Here is a 22,677-nt window from a genome sequence, read left to right on the forward strand (position 1 = left end):
CCTTTCAAAGTTGCAGCAAAGGGACTTGCAACTGGTTCTCGCCTAGGCTGGGACCACAATTCAACATCTCCTGATGATTGGCCCAAAGTCACCCAGCCGGCTTTCATGGCTAAGGCGGGACTAGAACTCCCAGTCTCCTGGTGATAGGCCCAAGACACCCAACTCAGGACTAAGGCGGGACTAGAACTCACTGTCTCCTGGTGATTGGCCCAAAATCACCCAGCTGGTTTTCATTGCTAAGGCAGGACTAGAGCTCACAGTCTCCTGGTAATTGGCCCAAAGTTCACAAGCTACCTTATATGGCTAAGGCAGGACTGGAACTTACAGTCTCCTCATGATTGGCCCAAGTCACACAGCTGGCTTCCATGTCTAAGGCAGGACTTGAACTCACGGTCTCTTGCTTTGTAGTCTGGTGCCATAACCACTAGACCAAACCGGCTGCCATATTTTGCTTTACAGATAGTCCTCAACTTACAACAGTTCGCTTAATAACTGTTCGAAGTTACCATTTTTCACACTTATGACCGTTGCAGCATCCCCAGGGTCAAGTGATTTACATTCGGATGCTTGGCAACTGACTCGTATTTATGACAGTTGCGGTGTCCCGGGGGGGGTGTCACATGACACTTAACAAGCATATTACCAATGCAGTGATCCGCTTAACAAATGTGGCGAGAAAAGGCGTAAAATGATGCAAAACCCATTTAACGAATATCTCACTTAGCAACCTAAAAATTTTGGAGCTCAGTTGTGGTCGTAGGTTGAGGACTATCTGTATTTTATGTGAAACCCTGATGGTATTTTTATGTGAGACCTCCTAATGTTGTTTTCTGCCTTTTCTCTCTCTCTTTTTTTTTTTCTTTTTTTTCTTTTTAGGTAAAACCATTGCAATTGGTAAAGTTCTGAAATTGGTTCCAGAGAAGGACTAAGCATTGTTTTTGACAAGCCTGCACAAATACTGTAAGGAGGGGGGGGAAAATGACTTTGCAGAGCCCTGTTCCACATTGCCTTCTTTCTTTTCGTTCCCCCCCCTCTCCCCCTCCCCCCCCCCCCGATAATCTCTGCCCTTCTTTTGCAAAGATGATATTTTACCGCAAAGGTCCACATTATGTCAGCTTTCTCATATTGAGAGCTCTGGTATGCCACTGTGGAAGTTTTACCCTTGAAAAGTTTCATATTTTTTTGGTTTTTTCCTCCTCCTCCTCCTCCTCCTCCTCCTCCTCCTCTTCCTCTTCCTCCTAAATTCAGCTCCCCACCCCCCCATCGGAAAGATTTGGCAATAGCTTTGTAAAAGTGATGTGGACATAATTGCCTAGAATTATGAAAAAAAATGAAACAAAAAATCTACAGGATTTCTGTTTTAATTGTGTCCCCTCCCGTCAGACGGAAACATTTTTCAAAGGCAGATCATTCAGGTGTGCCCACGTGCACATGTTACAAACACAATTACCATGTTAATAAACTCTCCAATTTGAAATCTTTTTTTTTTTTTTTTTTTTGGTATCTTAATTACTTTGGAATAACGTTTTCATCCGGATGTCATGCCTGCCGCATTCGCTTTTAACCCACAGAGCAAATCTGAACATTTGATGACTTGGGGTTTTCTAGGGAGGTGGAAAAAAACACGGGTTCCTATCTTTGACAGATTCCCCAACTGTTTTAAATGAAGCAATTAGACCAGTGGTTCTCAACCTTGGCAACTTTTAAGTGTGTGGACTTCAACTCCCAGAATTCCTCAGTAAGCATAGCAGGGCTGAGGAATTCTGGGAGTTGAAGTCCACGTATCTTAAAAAGTTGCTGTGGTTGAAAAAAACCGAATTAGATCACTGGCAAAACTCGTATTAAAGTTTCTTTTTGCCAGGGTTTTTTTCTTTTTTTCCGGTGGTTCAAAACCCATCAAAAGAGGTTCGTGCAAATATGGTACTGTTTCATTCATGATGCATCCAATATATCTCAAACTTAATTTAAACGCAGACATGCAGGCCCAGGGTAAAAGTAAGATCTTCCAACTCTGTCCTGGAGAATATTATCATTATGATTTTTTTTCCCCCTGGCAGCACAGGCTAGTGACTAAAACAAGTAGGACTGTTATATCACAACTCTTGCAATAATTCTGGTGTGTCAACGTTCAGTACGAAAACTGAGCTCGGGCGCCAGTTTAGGATTTTAAAGCTTCCTCTGCTACTTTTAACTTGGAAGCCTGGAGAATCTTTGTAGTTTTTCTTTTTCTTTCTTCAGAAGGGGTTGATTTGAAGGGAAGGCCTTGGGTAAGAGAGGCGTCTAACCCTCTTCAATCAGCAGCTGGATGTTGTCTCGGGAATTGCCACTTTTGTCCTCAAACCACTGGGTCATTTAAATCTGAGTAGACTCTACCAGTGTTGGCGAATATTTTCAATACCGAGTGCCGAAACGGGAGCGCACGTGCGTGCCGGAAACCGGAAGAGCAGTTACCTGGTATGCATGTGCGCACCGAGAAGTTGATCTCCTGGTTTTCAGCGTGCGCATGCGTGCCGGCCACCTGGTCTTCCGGTTTGTGGCATGCATGCATGTGCAAAGATCAGCTGGGCGGTGCACATGCAGCGCCGGAAACTGGAAGATCATGTTCCTGGCGCGCGCACCGGGCAGCTGCTCTTCTGTTTTCCAACCTGCCCACGTGCATAAAGACCAGCTACCCGGAACAGCAACGAGCAACGGCTCGCGTGCACAGAGAGATGGCTCTGCATGCCACTTCCGGCATGCGTGCCATAGGTTCGCCATCCCGGGTCTATACATTTTTGCATATCAGGCAATGCAAACTAGCTTCACCTTCCCCAGATGGTTATCTGGAGATTATATCCAGGTTCCAGTTCTCAAGACGCTGGGGTTGACTTTTCAGGAAGTGACGGCTGCAAACACAGCTTGTGGGCTCTTGGTTGAGGAAATAAGAACCTTACAAGGAAGCAAAGCTAGGACGTGAATTGAGACTTGTGTTTCTCTCAAACTTGGCAACCTGAAGATCCGTCGACTTCCAACACCTGGAATTCCCCAGCCAGCATTCAATTCTGGGAGTTGAAATCCACACACCTTCAAGTTCCCAAGTTTGAGAAACACTGCACTGGAATAGTTGGTAAGACTAGGATACTAAGCTTGTATCTTTGGCAATGAGTAGCAGGCAGCATCACTGCCATTGATAGGAATATAAGCTGTAGAAGAATAACTGGTGCTTAAAATCATTTAACTGCATTTCCTATTCTAGAATTCATTACAGAAGGCTGATTCTCTGTGGAGATTCTCCGTCATCCAGGTCACGGTTGTCCCGAAGGCGCTTTTTTCAAGAGGCAACTGGTTTTTCTTTGAAGACGTTTCTCTTCTCAAGCAAGAATCTTCCTCAGCTCTGACTGGGCCTTTCAATTCCTCACCATCCACTCAAGAGCTGAAGAAGCTTCTTGGATCAGAAGCATAAAACATCTTCAAAGAAAAACCAGAAAGTCCAGTTGCCTCTTGAAAAAAGCACCTTTGGGATTAAAGAAGGTTTTCCAGTTCAAAATGCTTTTTCCATATTGGTTGGTAGGTTCCAAGGAGAACATGCCCCATTTCTCTTTATAAAATAAAAAAAAAAAGGCAGTCACAAGAACTGTTCCATTTTACACAGCTCTAAATTTAAAATGTTGCCTCCCCCCCCCTTTTTTTTTTTCCCCCTTTGTAACCGTGTCCATTTCACGTAAGGCTACATTGTACGGACTAAACAAAGTCGACTGTCCTTCAAATTCATGACTACAGTTGTAGCTACCATAATGCATGAAAATTTAAATAAATTTTATTATGTCTGCAAATATCTGGCCTTTTAATTTTTTTTTATTTTTTATTTTTTTGCAGTAATATGAAAGCTTTTTTAAGTTATCGTACCTTTTTCAACAAAATTGTCTTTGGATCATTGTTTTTAAGTAGCAAACTAGGGGAAAGGTTTTTTTTGTGTATGTGTGTTTTTAAAGGCTAGGAGAGTTTAGACAGCATTCTACTATCTGGCACTCTTTGGCATGTTGGATTACTAACTGTATTTGGGCATAATCTTCTACACGGGCAAAAGTTTCTGTGCACAATTCCAGAACTGATGTTTACAGCATGCAGAAGAAAATGGGGCAGTATTGTTCTGATCTAGGCTTCCCAAGAGCATGAAGCAGATTCCTTGTCCAGACAAAAACCCCTTTTTATTAAGTACTGTGAATTCCTCTCATTCACATCCAGCAAAGTCTTTCAAGGGAGACTTTACAGTCACAGACCTTATCTGGCTTGGAGAGCTGCCAGGCCGATATCTTCAAAACTTGGCGAAGAGTCTTGGAGAGTCACGAACCAATTAGGCGAACTAATTGTCTCCTGCAAACTCCACTCCCCTTTCGCTCCTCTTTTATTTCCTATGGGAGGGGCCATTCATTGTCCACCTGTGGCTTTACTCCTGAGTCAACCCTTGTTCCTTAGCTGTTCCCTTCCTCTGGCAGCTCTGTGCATGCGCACACTGGGAACAGGCTCCAGCTGTTCTTCTGCCTCACTGATGTCCGACTCCGAAGGCAGCTGCTAACTGTCAGACGGCCCTGGCCCCCTCTCTGCCTCCGATGCAGAGCCCTCATCAGAGCCTTCCCCAGTCTCCAGGACTGGCCCATGTTCCTCCCCAACCTCCTCACTGTCCGAGTCTGCCACCAGCTCCGCTGGCTGCTGGCAAGCCACAACAAGTATGCTGGTATCAAGCTAACAGTCCTGACATCCCCCAATTCCAGCAAAACAATAGTTCATTGAGAATTCTGTAAGCATGCACTCCTAGCACACTTTTTTGGATGTCTCATCCAAAAAAAAGAAAAAAGGCTGGGCTAGGCTAGCTGCCATCTTGAACATATTTCAAAATAGATCTAACTGGAACCAAAAAGATAAGGTTCTAATAAAAAGGGATCAGCTGGCTTTGTGCTCAAGGAAGACTAAAACTCAGTTGTCTCCTGTTTTCTAGCTTGCTGCCCTCATCTCTGCCCCGAGGTCTCAATAAATAAATTTGTAAATTTTCTCAGCAAGATTTCTGGTTTGGCATGGCCTCCTCCCTAAAACGGAATGAGAAGGACTGGCCTCATAGTCACCACAGCTGAACTTTCATGCCTCAGGTGGGACTAGAACCGGCAGTCTTCCGATTTCTACTCTAGTGCCTTAACTATCCCACGTGGTCCCTCACTCCGACTGCAGAATTTAACTGCGCAGCCACCTCACCTGATCCCACACACACAACCAGCCAGCCCCATATGTGTGGGAAGAAGGATGGTGTAAGATGACTTGAGTGTCTTCAGATTCTGTTCACCATAATCTTTAGGACCCATGGCACGCTGGCCTCTGAATGTTAATGAAATCCGTTTAATAGAAAGGTGGGAGATCAGCAAAATAAATTTGGCGAAGTGAGTTACACTGATTATTTCCTGGCTGAAGAGTTATTTCTTAACCTTAGAGCACTTGATTCTTGAGAGTCCTGTCTCCCCTCCCCAGGTGTGCTCTCCTGAAAGATGCTTTCTCAATCCCTTTCATTGGCAGTGAGAAAAGCATTACTTGACCTTGGCTGGTTTTGAAAAACCTAAGCAGGATCACAACTGCCTGGCACTTGGAGGGGAGGATAGTGAAAAGATACTGTCAGAATGTTATTGTGCCATACACTAAATAAATAAACATTGTATTGCAATCTCTTGGGGGGGGCACCAGCAAATTTTGGGGGTTGTCACAGATTTGGAGGAGGTTTCAAAGCCGAAGAAGAGCCAGTGCTGTCCAAAGACGTCTCCGTGGGCATGTGGCTGGCATGACTCAACGGAATACTGTTCCCTTCCCACCAAAGGTGGTCCGTATTTTTCTACTTGCATTTTTTTAAGTGCTTTCGAACTAGGTTGGCAGAAGCTGGGACAAGTAACGGGAGCTCACTCCATTACGCGGCGCTAGGGATTCAAACCGCTGAACTGCCGACTTTTCGACTGACAAGCTCAATCCCTTTGGAGGAGATACACACAGTCAAAACTGGGAGTCCAATTTAATACAGTTCCTGCTTTCCCTGGATAAGCCAGCTGGGCAACCTGCAAACTGCATTGCTGGCTGGGGAATTCTGGGAATTGAAGTCCACAAAAGTTGCTAAGTTTGAGAAACAACGACTATCAATCAAGGTTAAACTTAACCCATCCTGGCTGGGAATGGATGTGCAATAGTCTATTACGGGTGGGCAAATGTGGTCCTATTACAACCTGTGGACTTCAACTCCCAGAATTCCTGAGACAGCCAAGCTGGCTCAGGAATTCTGGGAGTTGAAGTCCACAGATTGTAAAAGGGCCACATTTGCCCACCTCTGGTCTATAACACTCCACCTTTTGGGGGGGGACTTTTATATAGGATGCCCCCAATAAAATCCAAATTATTATTTTTTGCATTGTCTTTTTTTCGTTGCTTTCTCCCAAAATCAAACTCGGAAGTCCTAATCCTATCCTAGGCCTCTCTCTACTATTTCCGGTTTCGTGTCTATGATGATCCGACGGAGTTTCAAGATCGGAAGTCCGCTCCCTCTGCCCTACCTACCTCTATGGTGCCTTTCCTCTCTCTCCCTCTCTCCTTCTTGCAAGATAAGTTGAAAGGCGCCTTCTGATTGCGTCACGGCGCGGCGACGCCCGGAAAAGGCTGCTCCCTCCCCACGTGGAAAGAGAAGCATGGAGGCGAAGGTAGAAGCGGCGGTGGTGCCTTTGAACCAAAGCCAGGTGAGGCGGCGGTTTGAGGGAAGGGACCCCCACCCGCAATGTACAACCTGGGCGCTGCCTTTCCGCGGGCGGTGTGGGGTTCCCCACGACCGCCCCGCTGTGGGTGCGCTGCCCATTGAACCCCATTGCCTGGGTTCGCCCTATGGACCTCAACCGCAGGGAGTACATGATTGTTCTTATTCTTCAATATTATTTGGTGCTTTCGACTTAGTCTTGTACTAAGAATTCTATTCTATTCTACTTGGCATGGTTAGTCTAGTGAAGAGAAGGACCAGGGGAGACATGAGAGCAGCCTTCCAATATTTGAGGGGCTGCCACAGAGAGGAGGAAGGGGGTCAAGCTATTCTCCAAGGCACCTAAAGGCCAGACAAGGAATAATGGATGGAAACTGATCCAAGGAGAGATTCAACCTGGAAATAAGGAGACATTTTCTGACAGTGAGAACCTGTCTCAGTGGGTCTCCAGCTTGGGTGGGCGGGTTGGACTAGATGACCTCCAAGGTCCCTTCCATCCTGATTGAACTGAAAAGAGCGTTAGAATGGATGATTGGGGGACTGGAGACGAACGGGCATGGCTAGTCTAGTGAAGAGAAAGACCAGGGGAGACAGGATAGCAGCCTTCCAATATTTGAGGGGCTGCCACAGAGAGGAAGAGGTCAAGCTATTTTTCAAAGGCCAGACAAGGAATAATGGACGGAAACTGAACAAGGAGAGATTCAACCTGGAAATAAGGAGGAATTTTCTGACAGTGAGAACGTGTCTCACTGGGTCTCCAGCTTGGGCGGGGAGTTGGACTAGATGACCTCCAAGGTCCCTTCCATCATGATTGAACTGAAAAGGGTGTTGGAAGGGATGATTAGGGGGATTGGAGACTAAAACATATGATGAACAGTTGCAGGAACCGGGCATGGCTAGTCTAGTGAAGAGAAGGACCAGGGGAGACATGATAGCAGTCTTCCAATATTTGAAGGGCTGCCACAGAGAGGAGGAAGTCAAGCTGTGTTCCAAGGCACCGATAGGCTAGACAAGGAATAATGGATGGAAACTGAACAAGGAGAGATCCAACCTGGAAATAAGGAGGAATTTTTTGACAGTGAGAACCATTAACCAATGGAACAGAAGTTGCCTTCGGAAGTTGTGGGAGCTTCATCACTGGAGGTTTTCAAGAAGAGATTGGACTGCAATCTGTCAGAAATGGTGTAGGGTCTCCTGCTTCAGTGGGGTGTTGGATTAGATGACCTACAAGGTCCCTTCCAACTCTGTAAATCTGTTAAAACATATGTTAGTCTTGACTCCTGGCGATTGCCAGAATTTGATGAAGGACTGTGGGAACGCAACACATCTGGATTAAAGTGTTGTGTTTGAATAAAATAGAATAGAATTCTATATTGGCCAAGTGTGATTCAACACACAAGGAATTTGTCTTTGGTGCATATGCTCTCAGTGTACATAAAAAGACAAGATACATTCGTCCAGAATCATAAGGTACAACACCTAATGATAGTCATAGGGTACAGGTAAGCAATCAAATCATATTAGGAAACAGTCAATATAAATCGTAGGTTACAGTCATAAGTGGGAGGAGATGGGTGAAAGGAACGATGAGAAGATTAATAGTAGTGCAGACTTAGTGAATAGTTTGAGTGTTGAGGGAATTATTTGTTTAGCAGAGTGATGGCTTTAGGGGAAAAGCTGTCCTTGTGTCTAGTTGTTCTGGTGTGCAGTGCTCTATAGTGTCATTTTGAGGGTAGAAGCTGAAACAATTTATGTCCCGGATGCGATTGGTCTAAATATTTTCACGAGTCTTTTTGACTCGTGCAGTATACAGGTCCTCATTGGAAGGCAAGTTGGCTTTGAGATATGGAGATTCTATGAATAATAACAATTTTTGTTCTAGATCAAAAAAGCCACTCACGCATTACTTGCCTATAACGCGAACAAACAGAAGTCCGGAGAAAAAGTGTTGTTGGATGTAGACCAGAATATCTTTTTGATGATTACCGTCTGGAAAATCCCCCCAAATGAGCAAGTAATCAAAATGTAAGTCTGCCTACTTCTGTACTTTAATTCTGCTTTTCCACCCCAGTGAAATGCTATCCACAATTGGGCATAACTAGGAAGATTGGAAACTAAGATGCAGCAAGAAATAAGCCCCATTCAAAAGCAGAGTTCTTATATATACAGTAGTGGCCAAAATTGTGGAAACTTTTGGGGAAAAGTGTATTTTCTAAAATTAGCTAATAACACCACTTTTTTTTTTTTTTTGGAGTAGTACCATAAAATTATATATCAATGGAAAGATAATTTAATCAAGAATGTAATGCAATCACTTTTAGGAAGGATTTGTTATTAGAATAGCAGTTGCAATATAAGGAAGAAAAGTGAAACATGTAGAAAAAACGAGATATACGAAAATTATCATGTCACTTAATACTTAGTTGGGTAACCTTTAGCATGAATGACGGCCTTACGACGTCTTCCCAAGGAGTGAACCAAGTCTTTTAGTTTTGCGGCTGTTATAATGTGAAACCAAGATTGAAGGATGGCTTCTATTAACTGGGTTTTATTGCTGGGTTGCTTCTGACTAACAAGTTTCTTTAGTCAGCTCCATAGATTTTCAATTGGGTGAAGGTCTGGGCTATTCCCAGGCCATTCCCAGCAGTGGAATATGATTATCTTGAAACTCCCCCCCCCCCAAAAAAGTGTTGTTGTTAGCCATTAAACCTCAAAAATACACTTTTCCCAAAAGGTTTCTACAATTTTGGCCACTACTGTAGAGCAGGAGTGTCCAACCTTGGCAACTTTAAGACCTGTGAACTTCATCTCCCAGAATTCATCATGACCGGCTGAAGAATTCTGGGAGTTGAAGTCCACAGCTCTTCAAAGTTGCCAAGATTGGAGAGCCCCGATGTTAAACATCGACATTGTAGGTAAATCCTCAGCGTACGACCACAATTGAGCCCAAAATTTATGTTACTAAGTGAGACAGTTAAGTGAGTTTTGCCTCATTTTACAACCTTTCTTGCCATCGTAGCCAATTGAGTCACTGCAGTTGTTAAAGCGAATCTGGCTTCCCCCGTCGACTCTGCTTGTCAAAAGGTGGCAAAACATGATTGCATGACTTTGCAACCGTCAGTAAATGTGAGTCAGTTGCCAAGCATATAAATTTGGATCACATGACCATGGGGAGGCTGCCACAGTCGTAAATGCGAAACGGTCATAAGTCGCTTTTTTTAAGTGTGCCGTCATGACTTCAGACGGTCACTAAACGAACTGCTGTAAGTCGAGGACTACCTGTAATTGCATCATCTTAGCAACCCTACAGAAGGGACGCGGTGGCTCAGGGGCTAAGACGATGAGCTTGTCAATCGAAAGGTCGGCAGTTCAGCGGTTCGAATCCCCAGTGCCGCGTAATGGGGTGAGCTCCCGTTACTTGTTCCAGCTTCTGCCAACCTAGCAGTTCGAAAGCACGTAAAAAATGCAAGTAGAAAAATAGGGACCACCTTTGGTGGGAAGGTAACAGCGCTCCGTGCGCCTTTGGCATTTAGTCTTGCCGGCCACATGACCACAGAGACGTCTTGGGACAGCGCTGGCTCTTCGGCTTTGAAACGGAGATGAGCACCGGCCCCTAGAGTTGGGAACGACTAGCACAGATATGCGAGGGGAACCTTTACCTTTACTTAATGACCCCACAGCTGTTGCTTTTCTGAAGCCTGCGGTCTGTTTGGTGTTCTAGAAACCTGCCTCATAGCATTCTGCCGGACACCTCTGAGGTTTGCCTCTTCACCAAAGACGAACCTGGCTTAACAGCGGAACAGACGGAGAACTTGTACAAGAAGCTGTTGGACCAACATGGAATCACATCCATCACTGAGGTATGAAACTTTTGGTGAAAGCTATGCTGATTCCTTTTATTTCCTATGCTCTGTCTATTTTGGGAAAGGAGCAAAATAATGGCCTCGTCCGAAGACTGTGCCCACAAGAGTTTCTTTAAACATGTAATTATGGCTTGCTGAATAAACCACAGTTGCACCGTCTATGGAGACTCTCGGTCATCCAGATCACGGTTGTCTCAAAGGTGCTTTTTCAAGAGGCAACTGGACTTTCTGGTTTTTCTGTGAATACATTTTAATTCTGAGCCAAGAAGCTTCTTCAGCTTCAACCATTCCCCACCATCCAGTCAGAGCTGAAGATGCTTCTTGGCTCAGAATCAGCAAAATCTTCAGAAATACGAACTGTTGTCTCCTACGACAACCACTCCCCTTTCCTTCTATTTATTCCCCAGCCAGGGAGGGGCCATTCAGTGTCCACGTGTGCTTTGCTTCCCAAGTCAACTCCTTGTCCTCCATTGCTCTCCTCTCCTAACAGCTCTGCACATAACGTGCATCTGGAACAGGCCCCAGCTGTTCTTCCTCCTCACTCATCCCAGCCTCCGAAGGCAGCTGCCTCTCCAGTGGCTGGGAAATGTCGGACGTCTCTAGCTGACGCAGAGCATCCATCATAGCCTTCCCCAGACTCCAGAACTGGCCCAAGTTCCTCCCCAACCTCCTCATCGTTTGAGTCTGCCGCCAGCTCCTCTGGCAGCTGGCGGGCCACAACACGGGTTCTCAGTGTTATCTGTCCCCTTCTGTTTCTTGCAGGTCATCTCTTACAAGACATTAAAAACCGAATACAAGCCCTTTGAAGCGAAACGCCGCCTGCTGAATCGGTTTGCTCTTTTCTTGTCCGACAATCGTATTCGAAGATTGCTGCCTTCGCAGATGGGAAAACATTTCTATCAGCGTAAAAAGTAAAAACAAAATCCCTGGCCTCATTTTTTATTATTTATTAAATTTATCTATTTATTTATTGGTTCGATTTATATGCTGCCCTTCTCCGGAGATTCAGGGCGGCTTACAATGCGTTAAGCAATAGCCTTCATACTTTTTGTATATACCTGCTTAGGGCTTTCGGGGGGCCCTAAGCGGTGTTCTATTTTATACAAAGTCAGCTTATTGCCCCCACTATCCGGGTCCTCATTTTACTTACCTCAGAAGGATGGAAGGCTGAGTCAACCTTGAGCCTAGTGAGATTTGAACTTGCAGTAATTGCAGGCAGCTGGTGCTAGTTAACAGCACTTTAGTCTGCTGCGTCACCAAGGCTCCATCTCAGCAAAAAATGACTCTGGGCAGCTTGCCGTGAAACGCGTGTACATACGTTATTTCAAACTTAACAAAAACTCAACGTTAAAAGAAATGGAATGTAATTAAAATTAAAAATAGACAAACCCCAGCTAGAGAGAGAATGAGTCTGTCCTTCATCAACACAGGTAGTCCTCAACTTACGGCCACAATTGAGCTCAACATTTCTGTTGTTAAGTGAGAAGATGGGGCTTCTGAACCCTTCTTTAGGATTTTGGAGTTGTTTTTCTCCAGCCAGAATGAAATTTAAAAAAAAATAAATCTTAATTTTCTATCAAAGTAAGATTGAGAAAATACAAATGTTCTCAATATGAATGACAGGTAGTCCACAATCAAGCCCAAAAGTTCTGTTGTTAAGTGAAACATTTGTTAAGTATTGGACTTAAATTGAAGAAAGGGAAAACTAAATTGTCGGTATCTCGTCGGTATCTTAGTATCTCGTGTTCTGAAGGGTTGTTTTCACATGCTGGGCATATACCATTCTCACTTTTGTCAGGATGTGTAAGTATTATGTATATTGACCCTTTGCTATAGCCATCTGTTATAATGCCTATAATTTCCTTTCTGATGGCCTTCCTTCGCCTTGGGGGCTTTTAGATATGTTGAGTTACATTCCCCATCGTCCCCCCAACTGGGGTAATTTGGTTTGGCCCATTCTGTAGCCGCTGAATTTGAAGCCGTGGAAACCTCACTTCCTACCTTCTCTCTCCCAATACCAGGGCACCTCTCTGCGTGGACTTGAAAGCCAAGGACCTAGCTAAGGAAATCCACAAACGCCTCCACGGAACAATTCTCCCAGTCACTAACAAGGGCAGTTGCTAGTAAGTATCTTGACTTGCAGCTCTCTAGTGGTGGGGGGCGGCGGCAGAGTGGCTCAGCGGTTGGGCTGGCAAGCCGGCAGACCAGGTTCGAAACCTAGCACCATGGGATGGGGTGAGCTCCCTTTCCTTGCTCCAGCTCTAGCAGTTCGAAAGCATGGAAATGTGAGTAGATAAATGGATAGCACTTAGACTTATATACCACTTCACAGTTGTTTTACAGCTCGCTCTAAGCGGCTTATAGAGTCAGCCTATTGCCCCCAACAATCCGGGTCCTCCTTTTACCAGCCTTGGAAGGATGGAAGGCTGAGTCAACCTTGAGCCTGTGGGACTCGAACTGCTGGCAGCCGGCAGAATTAGTCCTGCAATACTGCATTCTAACCACTGCGCCACCACAGCTTTTTGGGTACCACTTTGTTGGGAAGGTAGCAGTGATCCGTGACATCATGCTGGCTACATGACCATAAAAATGTTTTCAGACAGCGCTGGCTCAATAGTTTGAAATGGAGATGAGCACCGGCCCGTAGAGTCGGCAACGACCAGAGGAGTAAATTCCGATGGGAATTCTTTGCCTTTTTTACTCTAATCCAGGTGTTGTGAGAAGTTTAGAGGGAAGTGGCAAGCAAGCCAAGAGGACTACCATAAGGGGGGGGGGAATGGAGAATCTATGATGCGATGATGGGATACGGTGGCTCAGTGGCTAACTAACGACCCTACAGAAGGGACATGGTAGCTCGGGCTAAGACAGTAAGCTTGTCGATCGAAAGGTCGGCAGTTCAGTGGTTTGAATCCCTAGCACCATGTAACAGGGTGAGCTCCCGTTACTTGCTCCAGCTTTTGCCAACCTAGCAGTTCGAAAGCACATAAAAAATGCAAGTAGAAAAATAGGGACCACCATTGGTGGGAACAGCGTTCTGTGCGCCTTTGGCGTTGAGTCATGCTGGCCACATGACCACGGAGACATCTTCGGATAGCGCTGGCTCTTCGGCTTTGAAACGGAGATGAGCACCGCCTCCTAGAGTCGGGAACAACTAGCACATATGTGTGAGGGGAACCTTTACCTTTATGATGCAATGACGGTGAGATTAAGCTTTTTATGAAGTTTGTAGACCAACCATAGCACACAGACCTGAAGCCCCTTTCTTTGTGATTCCGAGAATACCCCAAGATGATGCTACTGTAATCCAAGAGGCAAACTTTCTGAATTTCTTTCAGCATGGTTCGCATTGGGCACAGCAGTATGGACGCATCGGAGATCACTGAAAACGTCATAGCTGCTGCCAAAGCGATAGCTATCAAAGCTCCACAGGTAAGGCTGTTTGTTGACGTAAGAACAGAGCTGGGAAGGGGTGGGGAGTGGAGTTAAACGAATCATCAGCCTAGAATCGTTACGTTCCCACAAATGGTCTTAGGTCCAACCCTTCTTTTTTTTTTTTTAATTTAATTTATATGCCGCCCTTCTCCGGAGACTCAGGGCGGCTTACAATGCGTTAAGCAATAGCCTTCATACTTTTTGTATATTTTATACAAAGTCAGCTTATTGCCCCCACAAACCGGGTCCTCATTTTACCTACCTTAGAAAGGATGGAAGGCTGAGTCAACCTTGAGCCTGGCGAGATTCGAACCTGCAGTAATTGCAGGCAGCTGGTCTTAATAACCAGCTTAATAACAGGGTGCCTTAGACCACTGTACTACCAAGGCTCTTGAATTCTGTTGACCCTTATCTGGTCCCAATTTAGTGTTGAACTTAAGTTGACTAGATTCTGGTGTATAAGCTTAAACAATAAATCTGAACTGCAATATAACATATGGCCCTGACAGTGAACTACCGGTAGTAAGTTTCAGACAGACTCTGTACAGGTAGTTGTTGACTTAACAACCAATCAGTTAGCAACTATTCAAAGTTACGACAGATCCCCTCACCCAAAAGCTACTTACAATCGAGTTCCGACGACTGCACGCATACACCCGTGGTCATGTGACTGCATTTCGGGTGCTTACTGACCAGCTCACTTTTACAGCTGGTTGCAGTGGTCATTTGCTCACAATTTAGATACAATAAGGCTCACAATAGAGCCTTGGTGGCGCAGTGGACTAAACTGCTGCTGTTAAAGTAGTACTTAGCTGCCAGCTGCCTGCAATTACTGTGAGTTCAAATCTCGCCAGGCTCAAGGTTGATTCAGCCTTCCATCCTTTCGAGGTAGGTAAAATGAGGACCCGGATTGTGGGGGCAATAAACTGACTTTGTATAAAAAAGAACACCGGTTGGGGGGGCCAAAAAGCCCTACTAAGCAGGTATATACAAAAGTATGAAGGCTGTTGCTTAACACATTGTAAGCTGCCCTGAGTCTCCGGAGAAGGGCAGCATATATAAATCGAACTAATAAATAAATAAATTTATGTTTTTTTGCCAGTTTCCAGCAAAACCGCCCATAGGAATATATTGATTCGCTTAATGAATCCCCACATTCAATTTCAGGTCCCATTACAGTTACAAGTCAAGGACTAGCTGTACCTGCTTCCTTGGGGGGGGGGGGGTGCAGTAGACACGTGTCAAATTTGGCAAATTGGGGATGAAATGTTCCATGGAAGGGGCTGGAAGATGTTCCCCAAAAAATGGCCTCCAGAAGTTTCTTCATGTTGGCTGGGGAATTCTGGGAGTTGAAGTCCACCCATCTTCAAATTGCCGAGATTGGGAAGCATTACTACAAATCATACTATTGAAGGACCACTGAAGTAGGGGGGGTGACCCCATTCATCATAGTGGGGCTTCCTCCTCAGGATGCTGTTTCAAAATTTCCAAAGCAATTTGATGGGATTTACTTTGGCGTATGGGATGCGGTGGCTCAGTGGCTAAGACGCCGAGTTTGTCGATCGAAAGGTTGGCAGTTCAGCGGTTCGAATCCCTAGTGCTGCATAACGGGGTGAGCTGCTCCCATTACTTGTCCCAGATTCTGCCGACTTAGCAGTTCGAAAGCAGGTAAAAAAATGCAAGTAGAAAAAGAGGGACCACCTTTGGTGGGAAGGGAACAGTGTTCCGTGCGCCTTTGGCGTGGAGTCATGCCGGCCACATGACCACGGAAACGTCTTGGGACAGCGCTGGCTCTTTGGCTTTGAAACGGAGATGAGCACCACCCCCTAGAGTCGGGAACGGCTAGCACAGATGTGCGAGGGGAACCTTTACCTTTTTGTTTTTTGGCTTCTCTCTTTTCGTTTGCTCGCCTTCCGACATTACAGATGTCTCTTTCAATCCTCCTTTTATGTTGCTTTTCAGATCTGGAAAAGCGTGAAAGTTCTTCACCTCAAAACCAGCAAATCAATTGCACTTCCTGTCTTTCACTCTACTTTCCAAGGTGAGGCTGCTGTTCAGAAAACGGAAGGCGCTGAAAACCAACAGGTGAGATTCTGAGCGGCACAGCCAGCAATACCGACTGGGTATTCCCCATACACATTGTATGCCAAAATCTCTATTTAGGCAGGGGTTTTAGTGGGACTGATCTAAACATTGAACAACCAGTCAAGTGAGGAAGGTATCACAGTAGAAGGGTTGTGTCCTGAAGCAAGTCAATATAGGCTGGTGTCTTCGGCTTCGTGCTTCTAGGAGCAATGTGTGTGATCGCAGCTGTTTCTTCCTTTTAACTGCCAGTGGGGGTGTGAAGCTCCCACCCAATCAGTTCACACCCCCACTGGCAGTTAAAAGGAAGAAACAGCTGCGATCACACACATTGTTCCTAGAAGCAAATATAAATTATTATTATTATTTTTTAATTTGATTTATATGCCGCCCTTCTCCGGAGACTCAGGGCGGCTTACAATGCGTTAAGCAATAGCCTTCATACTTTTGTATATATATACAAAGTCAGCTTATTGCCCCCACAAACTGGGTCCTCAATTTACCTACCTTAGAAAGGATGGAAGGCTGAGTCAACCTTGAGCCTGGGGAGATTCAAACTTACAGTAATTGCAGGCAGCTGGTGATAATCACAATGCTATCAGTCTGCTGAGCCACCTATTTGTTTAGCACGATGCCCACCTTAAAACAAGGGGAGCAATTGTTAAGGAGCCAATTTCTCCTTTTTTTTTTTTTTTTTTAAAGACTGTTCAAATGAAGAAGAAGAAAAGAAAAGCTAAACCGAAGATTACGGCTCAGTCAGGCACAAAAGACGACACGAATGGGGCTCCAGAAGCTGACGTGCCTAAAACAGATGTGGTGGAACCCCCTACCCTGAAATCAAAAGGAGAAGAAGAGATTGAGGAAGAAATTCCACAACTGGTTCCTATTGAAACTCAGCCCTCTGAGAAAAATGATCAGGTATTTATTTCACCTTAAGTTGGAATGTGTCAAAAAAAACAAACAAACCCAAAACTGATTTCCTCCACAGGTAAAAGTCGTAAAAGCTTCTCGATTTAGGGCAACGGCTCTCGGCCTGAGCAACTGTGGACTTAAATTTCCAGAATTCCTCAGCCAGCTTTTCTCTGAATGTGTCTTTCTGTCTTGGTTTTTCCCTTTCGGCAAATAGGTGGGCAAGCTGAAGTTGGGTGCAAAACCAGAGCTGGAGACGGGCTCTCCGAAACTCTGTAGCAAAAGGAAGGCCGAGATTCCTGTTTCGCAGCCGGAAACTCCCGCAGAGGCTTCGGCCTTAGAGAAATCAAACCGACAGACGCCTGGTCGAAAATGCAAGATGGCCAAGCAAGAGGTTTTGGAAAAGACGCAGAGCAAGGATGCCAAGCAGCCCTTGGCAAAACCAACTGTGGCTCCCAAAAGGCTAAAAGCTCCTAAATCAGACACGAAACCTCCCAAACGGGACCTGAGAAGAATGAAAGTGCAGCTGTCCCTTTGAGCAGAGGGAGCAAATTGGCTGTTTTCATATCGGGATCAGAGGGAGGTTGGCGGAGAAGACATTTATTCAACTTGTAAAACATCCTGTATTTTGTTTTTCACCTGGGGGAATAAAACAATGTCCTATTTTATTGTGTTCTCCGAAGCTGAATTTTCCAAAGAGCTGTCTTTTTCCGTTTGGATTTAGATAATGAATGTAACTTCGTGTATAATAATCATCTAATTTTGTGTATAATAACATTTTAGAATTAATGTCCATAGAGATTCTCCGTCATCCAGGTCAAGGTTGTCCCAAAAGTGTTTTTTTTTTTTCAAGAGGCAACTGGACTTTCTCATTTTTTCTTTGAAGACATTTCGCTTCTCATCCAAGAAGCTTCTTCAGCTCTGACTGGATGATGGGGAATGGAAGGATTGATACTCCTTGCAGACAGGAGTATGAATGAATAATCTTTATTTATTGATTAGCCCTTAGGACATATCAAAGTGCAAAGCTCCAGAAACAATTATTACAAAAATTTGGTAGAAACAGTTTAAAATGAAATTGGAATAGGAATAAAACACGATTTAAAACGTGTTCATTTTAAATGAAATTAGAGTAAAATACAACCTAGAATGAAATCGGACAAGAATACAATAATTTGAAATACAAATTAAATATGATTTAAGATTATATTACAATGTCCCCCCTGCGTCTACCCAATCGGTCTTAAAACTACTAAGAGAATTACATTATTATGTCAAATGCTCTTTCCTGCAATCTACCCCATTCTGCTGCACCAACTTTGTCCTTTTTTCCATCAATTTTATAGCAAATTTGGCAATCCATTTCACCAGCTGCAAGTTAGAACCTAACAATGTTGCAAGAAGCGCTCTTTAGACTTAGGGGTGCTGGCGTAAAAGACAAAGAGTATAAATACTTCCATTCTCCACCATCCAGTCAGAGCTGAAGAAGCTTCTTGGATGAGAAACGAAACATCTTCAATTTGGACCCTCAGACTAACATGCATACATACATATACATATACACACATATATATACATATACAGTAGTTTTGTGTTCCCTTTAGTTGTTTGAGCAGTGTATAAACTACTGTATGTAAAGAACTAAGTATTTAATAAGGCTATTTCATTCATTCAGATCTTGGAGGTCTTCTGCTTGTGTTCCCTTTATTTTTTTGAGCAGTATAATTCATTCCTCTAGGAAAGGGGTGGGTGCTAACTTCCTACACCTCCTAGAAAGAAGAAGGAAGGAAGGAAGGAAAGAGGAGGAAGGAAGGAAGGAAGGGAGAGAAAGAAAGAAAAGAGGAAGGAAGGATGAAGGGAGAAAGAAATGAAGGAAGGAGAGAAAGAAAAGGAAGGAGAGAGGAAGGAAGGGAGAGAAAAAGAAAGGAAGGAAGGAGAGAAAGAAAGGAAGGATGGAGGGAGGGAGAGAGAAAGGAAGGAAGGAGAAGAAAGGAAGGAAGGGGAGAGAAAAACGAAGGAGGGAGAGAAAAAGAAAGGATGGAGGGAGAGAGGAAGGAAGGAAGGAGAGAAAGAAAGAAAAGAAAAAGGAAGGAAGGAAGGAAAGAGGAAGGAAGGAGAGAGAAAAAGACACCTTTGGGACTTTTACAGGCTAAGACCCTGAACTTGTCGATCAGAAAGAAAAGAGGTCGGCGGTTCGAATCCCTTCGAACAGATCTCCTGCCTGAGCAGAGGGTTGGACTGGATGACCTCCAAGGCCCCTTCCAACTCCGTTCCTGTTAAAAGAGTTCGTGGAGGCATTTCCAGGGAGGGGGGGGGCGGCGGCGTTGACGTCAAGGCCCCTCCGCCCACGGGGTAGGGTGGGTGGGTGGCTGAGGGTCTCATTCCCTCCAGCAACCCCCCCCCTCCCCCGGGCGCCTGCCAGGAGCGAGGATGGCGAGGGAGGCTGCTCCCCGGCGCAAGCGGAGCCGGTGCCGGTGCGCGCTGGGGCTGGCGCTCCTCTTCGACGCGCTGGGCTTGGCGGGGCTGCTGGTGGGCGGCTTGCTGGAGACGGAGGTGTCGGACCTGCTCATCTACCTGGGCGGCGTGGGCGTCTTCTTCAGCCTGCCCTGGTGGGTCTTCTGGCACGTGGGCAACCTGGAGGTGCCGGCCGAGGAGCTGCGGGACGACGTGGGGCTGAGCTGGCGAAGCGCCGACGCCTGGAGCCTGGAGAGCTGGCGAGCCCGGCGCTTGGCTCTCCTCGCCCGCGCCTTCAGCGCCCACTTCTCGCTGCCTTCCGCCGCCGCCTCCGCCTCCGTCCCGTCTCAGGTCGGCCGCCTCCGCGCCCACTTCGCCGCTTCCACCAGCGTCATCAGCCACCCCAGCGAGTTGGAGACGCTGCAGCGGCCGTCCCGCATCCAGGAAAGCTCGAGCCAGGCCCCTTCCCTGCCCGGCCTCTCCTCCTCCAGCGCCGGCACCACAGCCCCGCAGGGTAGGTCATAATGACGGCCCGCTTGGCTCGTTTGCACAGGCAGGCCAGGCTGCCTGCCTGCCTGCCTTTGTGGCGTGCCCATCACGTCGAAGAAGCTCTTCGGTTGAAGGGCTTGTGGCAAAAAACTAGGTAGTGGTGTCGGATAGAAGATGCCAGGCTGGAAGCCAGGAGGTGGGGAGTTCTAGTTCCACTAAAGCCAGCTGGGTGACTTTGGGCCAATCACCAGGAGACAGGGAGTTCTAGTCCCCCTTTAAGCCATGAATGCCAGCCGGGTGACTTTGGGCCAATCACCAGGACAGGGAGTTCTAGTTCCACTAAAGCCAGCCAGGTGACTTTGGGCCAATCACCAGGAGACAGGGAGTTCTAGTTCCACTAAAGCCAGCTGGCTGACTTTGGGCCAATCACCAGGAGACTATGACTTCTAGTCCCCCTTTAAGCCATGAATGCCAGCTGGGTGACTTTGGGCCAATCACCAGGAGACAGGGAGTTCTAGTTCCACTAAAGCCAGCTGGGTGACTTTGGACCAATCACCAGGAGACAGGGAGTTCTAGTTCCACTAAAGCCAGCTGGGTGACTTTGGACCAATCACCAGGAGACAGGGAGTTCTAGTTCCACTAAAGCCAGCTGGGTGACTTTGAGCCAATCACCAGGAGACAGGGAGTTCTAGTTCCACTAAAGCCAGCTGGGTGACTTTGGCCAATCACCAGCAGACAGGGAGTTCTAGTTCCATTAAAGCCAGCTGGAGCTGGGTGACTTTGGGCCAATCACTAGGAGACAGTTCTAATTCCACTAAAGCCAGATGGGTGACTTTGGACCAATCACCAGGAGACACGGAATTCTAGTTCCACTAAAACCAGCTGGAACTGGGTGACTTTGAGCCAATCACTAGGAGACAGGGCATTCTAGTTCCACTAAAGCCAACTGGGTGACTTTCCCTCTTTGTCTCAGCCCCACCCATCTCACAGGCTTGTTGTTATGGAGAAAATAGCAGGAGGAAGGAATACTCAGGTCTGTTTGCTGCCTTGAGTTATTAATAAAAACGATAAAGGTTTATGGTAAATTTCATAAATGTCGAAGAGGGAGCAGTTTGTAGCAGATCACTCCTGCGTTCGACCTTGGGATCCTCATCCAAGCCTCTTCACCTTTGTTCATTTCATTACTACTTTACTAAGGCAACCTTCCGGGAAGAGTAGTCGACTGGCGGCCCCCAGGGGGAGGGCCTTCTCTGTGGGGGCACCTACTATCTGGAACGAGCTCCCCCCAGAGATAGAGGATCCTGGATCTGCGCACCTTCCGCCACGCTCTTAAGACCTTTTTATTCCACCAGGCGGGCCTGGCCTAACTTTCTCCCTCTTTTTAAATAATTTTTAATAATTTTTAATATTCAGTTTAATTTCTTTTAAATTGATTGGGTTTTTTTAATCTGTCTGAGCCAAACTATTTAATTCGATTTTATTTCTGCTTTTTAAATTTTGTATGTATGTATTTTATTGTTGGCTGTTCACCGCCCTGAGTCCTTCGGGAGTAAGGCGGTATATTATTATTATTATTATTATTATTATTATTATTATTATTATTATTATTATTTTATCATATTTGTATACCGCCCTACTCCCGGAGGACTCAGGGCGGTGAACAGCCAAGATAAAAATACAAAAAACATATAAATCAAATAAAAGTAAAGTAACCGGTGGAATTTCTTTTCCAGATTCGCCTGAAACCCAAGATCGTGGAACACAAACAAGTTTTTTCAAAATCATTGGACTCCACAAAAAGACCTAAACATAATTACCCTCTCTGAAACAGTTTATAACACCCTGGAAAAACTGTTTTATGCCTCCCAGAGACAATCAAACAGCATCATAAAAGGACTGGGCTCAGTTACTGAACTGGAAGTTAATTTATGGGCCTGGACAAGGTTGATGTCTCTTATATAACAGGTGGAACCAAGCATTAGGGCTTCCGAACTTAAAATAAAAATTTAAAGTAAACGTAGAATTGCCCAGTTACTCATCATCTTGAAGCGAAAGTCAAAAACTCTATAGTAAACTTCCTTCAGTGCCCAACAACACATTAAAAAAAAAAAGTTTTACTGCCGGTTGGAGTCACCCTGAGATATTGGATCCAAATTGAAGGGGGTTGAAGGTGGATCCCCCTTGGAATCCACTGACCTGAGATCCATGCTTGCCCTTGTGTTTTGCACGTTTAAAGGGAAACTTAAAATCAGCTACTTATAAACCAGCCGGAGGATTTTAATTTTCTTTAAAAGGGTCTTTCCAATTCTCATTGTTTTCTTAATTTTGCAGGGGAAACTTTTGACTAGTTGCCATTGCACATTGCACTGATTTGTAAACATATACCTATCTTTCCTTTTTTTTTTTTTTTTTTTTTGGAAAGTGGTCTGAAACTAACCAGAAGTTTAAAAAAAAAATGCAATACCATGGAAAACTTGAATCTTTTGACAATTTGCACTTTATTGCATTTATTTCCAAAAGAAAAATCTGGGGTTTTTTGTTTTTTTTTGAAAGTGGAAACATAAAGAATGTCATATAACTTTTTCATTATGGAAAGTGATCTAAAAGTAACCAGAAGTAAAAAAAATAAAATAAAAAAAATGCAACACCATGGAAAACTTGAAGCTTTTGACTATTTGCACTCTATTGCATTTATTT

General features: G+C 45.2%; 3 protein-coding genes across 4 annotated transcripts in view; all 3 read left to right on the forward strand.

The window, feature by feature from the left end:
- Positions 1–3,812, forward strand: part of GSPT1 (G1 to S phase transition 1) — a 34,626-nt gene extending 30,814 nt beyond the window's left edge. For both annotated transcript variants that reach the window (XM_070955385.1, XM_070955386.1), the window contains exon 15: positions 877–3,812. In XM_070955385.1, the coding sequence (XP_070811486.1) occupies positions 877–929 (53 nt within the window). In that variant the 3' untranslated portion in view covers positions 930–3,812. The remainder of the gene's footprint in view (positions 1–876) is intronic.
- Positions 3,813–6,430: 2,618 nt separating this feature from the next.
- On the forward strand, positions 6,431–17,705 carry RSL1D1 (ribosomal L1 domain containing 1). The gene is made up of 9 exons (XM_070955063.1): positions 6,431–6,737; positions 8,634–8,776; positions 10,473–10,611; positions 11,377–11,525; positions 12,636–12,737; positions 13,950–14,043; positions 16,009–16,131; positions 16,831–17,046; positions 17,255–17,705. The coding sequence occupies exons 1-9, from the start codon at positions 6,690–6,692 to the stop codon at positions 17,573–17,575; spliced, it is 1,335 nt and encodes a 444-aa protein (XP_070811164.1). The 5' UTR covers positions 6,431–6,689; the 3' UTR covers positions 17,576–17,705.
- A 1,693-nt stretch (positions 17,706–19,398) lies between these two features.
- Positions 19,399–21,991, forward strand: LOC139325405 (transmembrane protein 238-like). The gene is made up of 2 exons (XM_070955258.1): positions 19,399–20,005; positions 21,714–21,991. The coding sequence occupies exons 1-2, from the start codon at positions 19,468–19,470 to the stop codon at positions 21,785–21,787; spliced, it is 612 nt and encodes a 203-aa protein (XP_070811359.1). The 5' UTR covers positions 19,399–19,467; the 3' UTR covers positions 21,788–21,991.
- Positions 21,992–22,677: the final 686 nt, after the last annotated feature.

Source organism: Pituophis catenifer, unplaced genomic scaffold (assembly GCF_029215685.1).
Source record: "Pituophis catenifer annectens isolate HBS135680 unplaced genomic scaffold, rPitCat1.0.hap2 SCAF_16, whole genome shotgun sequence".
In the NCBI taxonomy this organism is placed as follows: domain Eukaryota; kingdom Metazoa; phylum Chordata; class Lepidosauria; order Squamata; family Colubridae; genus Pituophis; species Pituophis catenifer.

Coding starts and splice junctions, on each gene's coding strand:
- RSL1D1 (XM_070955063.1), top strand. CDS start 6,690: ATGGAGGCGAAGGTAGAAGCGGCGGTGGTGCCTTTGAACCAAAGCCAG. Junction 10,612..11,376: donor GAATCACATCCATCACTGAG/GTATGAAACTTT, acceptor TGTTTCTTGCAG/GTCATCTCTTACAAGACATT. Junction 17,047..17,254: donor CCTCTGAGAAAAATGATCAG/GTATTTATTTCA, acceptor TTCGGCAAATAG/GTGGGCAAGCTGAAGTTGGG.
- LOC139325405 (XM_070955258.1), top strand. CDS start 19,468: ATGGCGAGGGAGGCTGCTCCCCGGCGCAAGCGGAGCCGGTGCCGGTGC. Junction 20,006..21,713: donor CGGCACCACAGCCCCGCAGG/GTAGGTCATAAT, acceptor TTTCTTTTCCAG/ATTCGCCTGAAACCCAAGAT.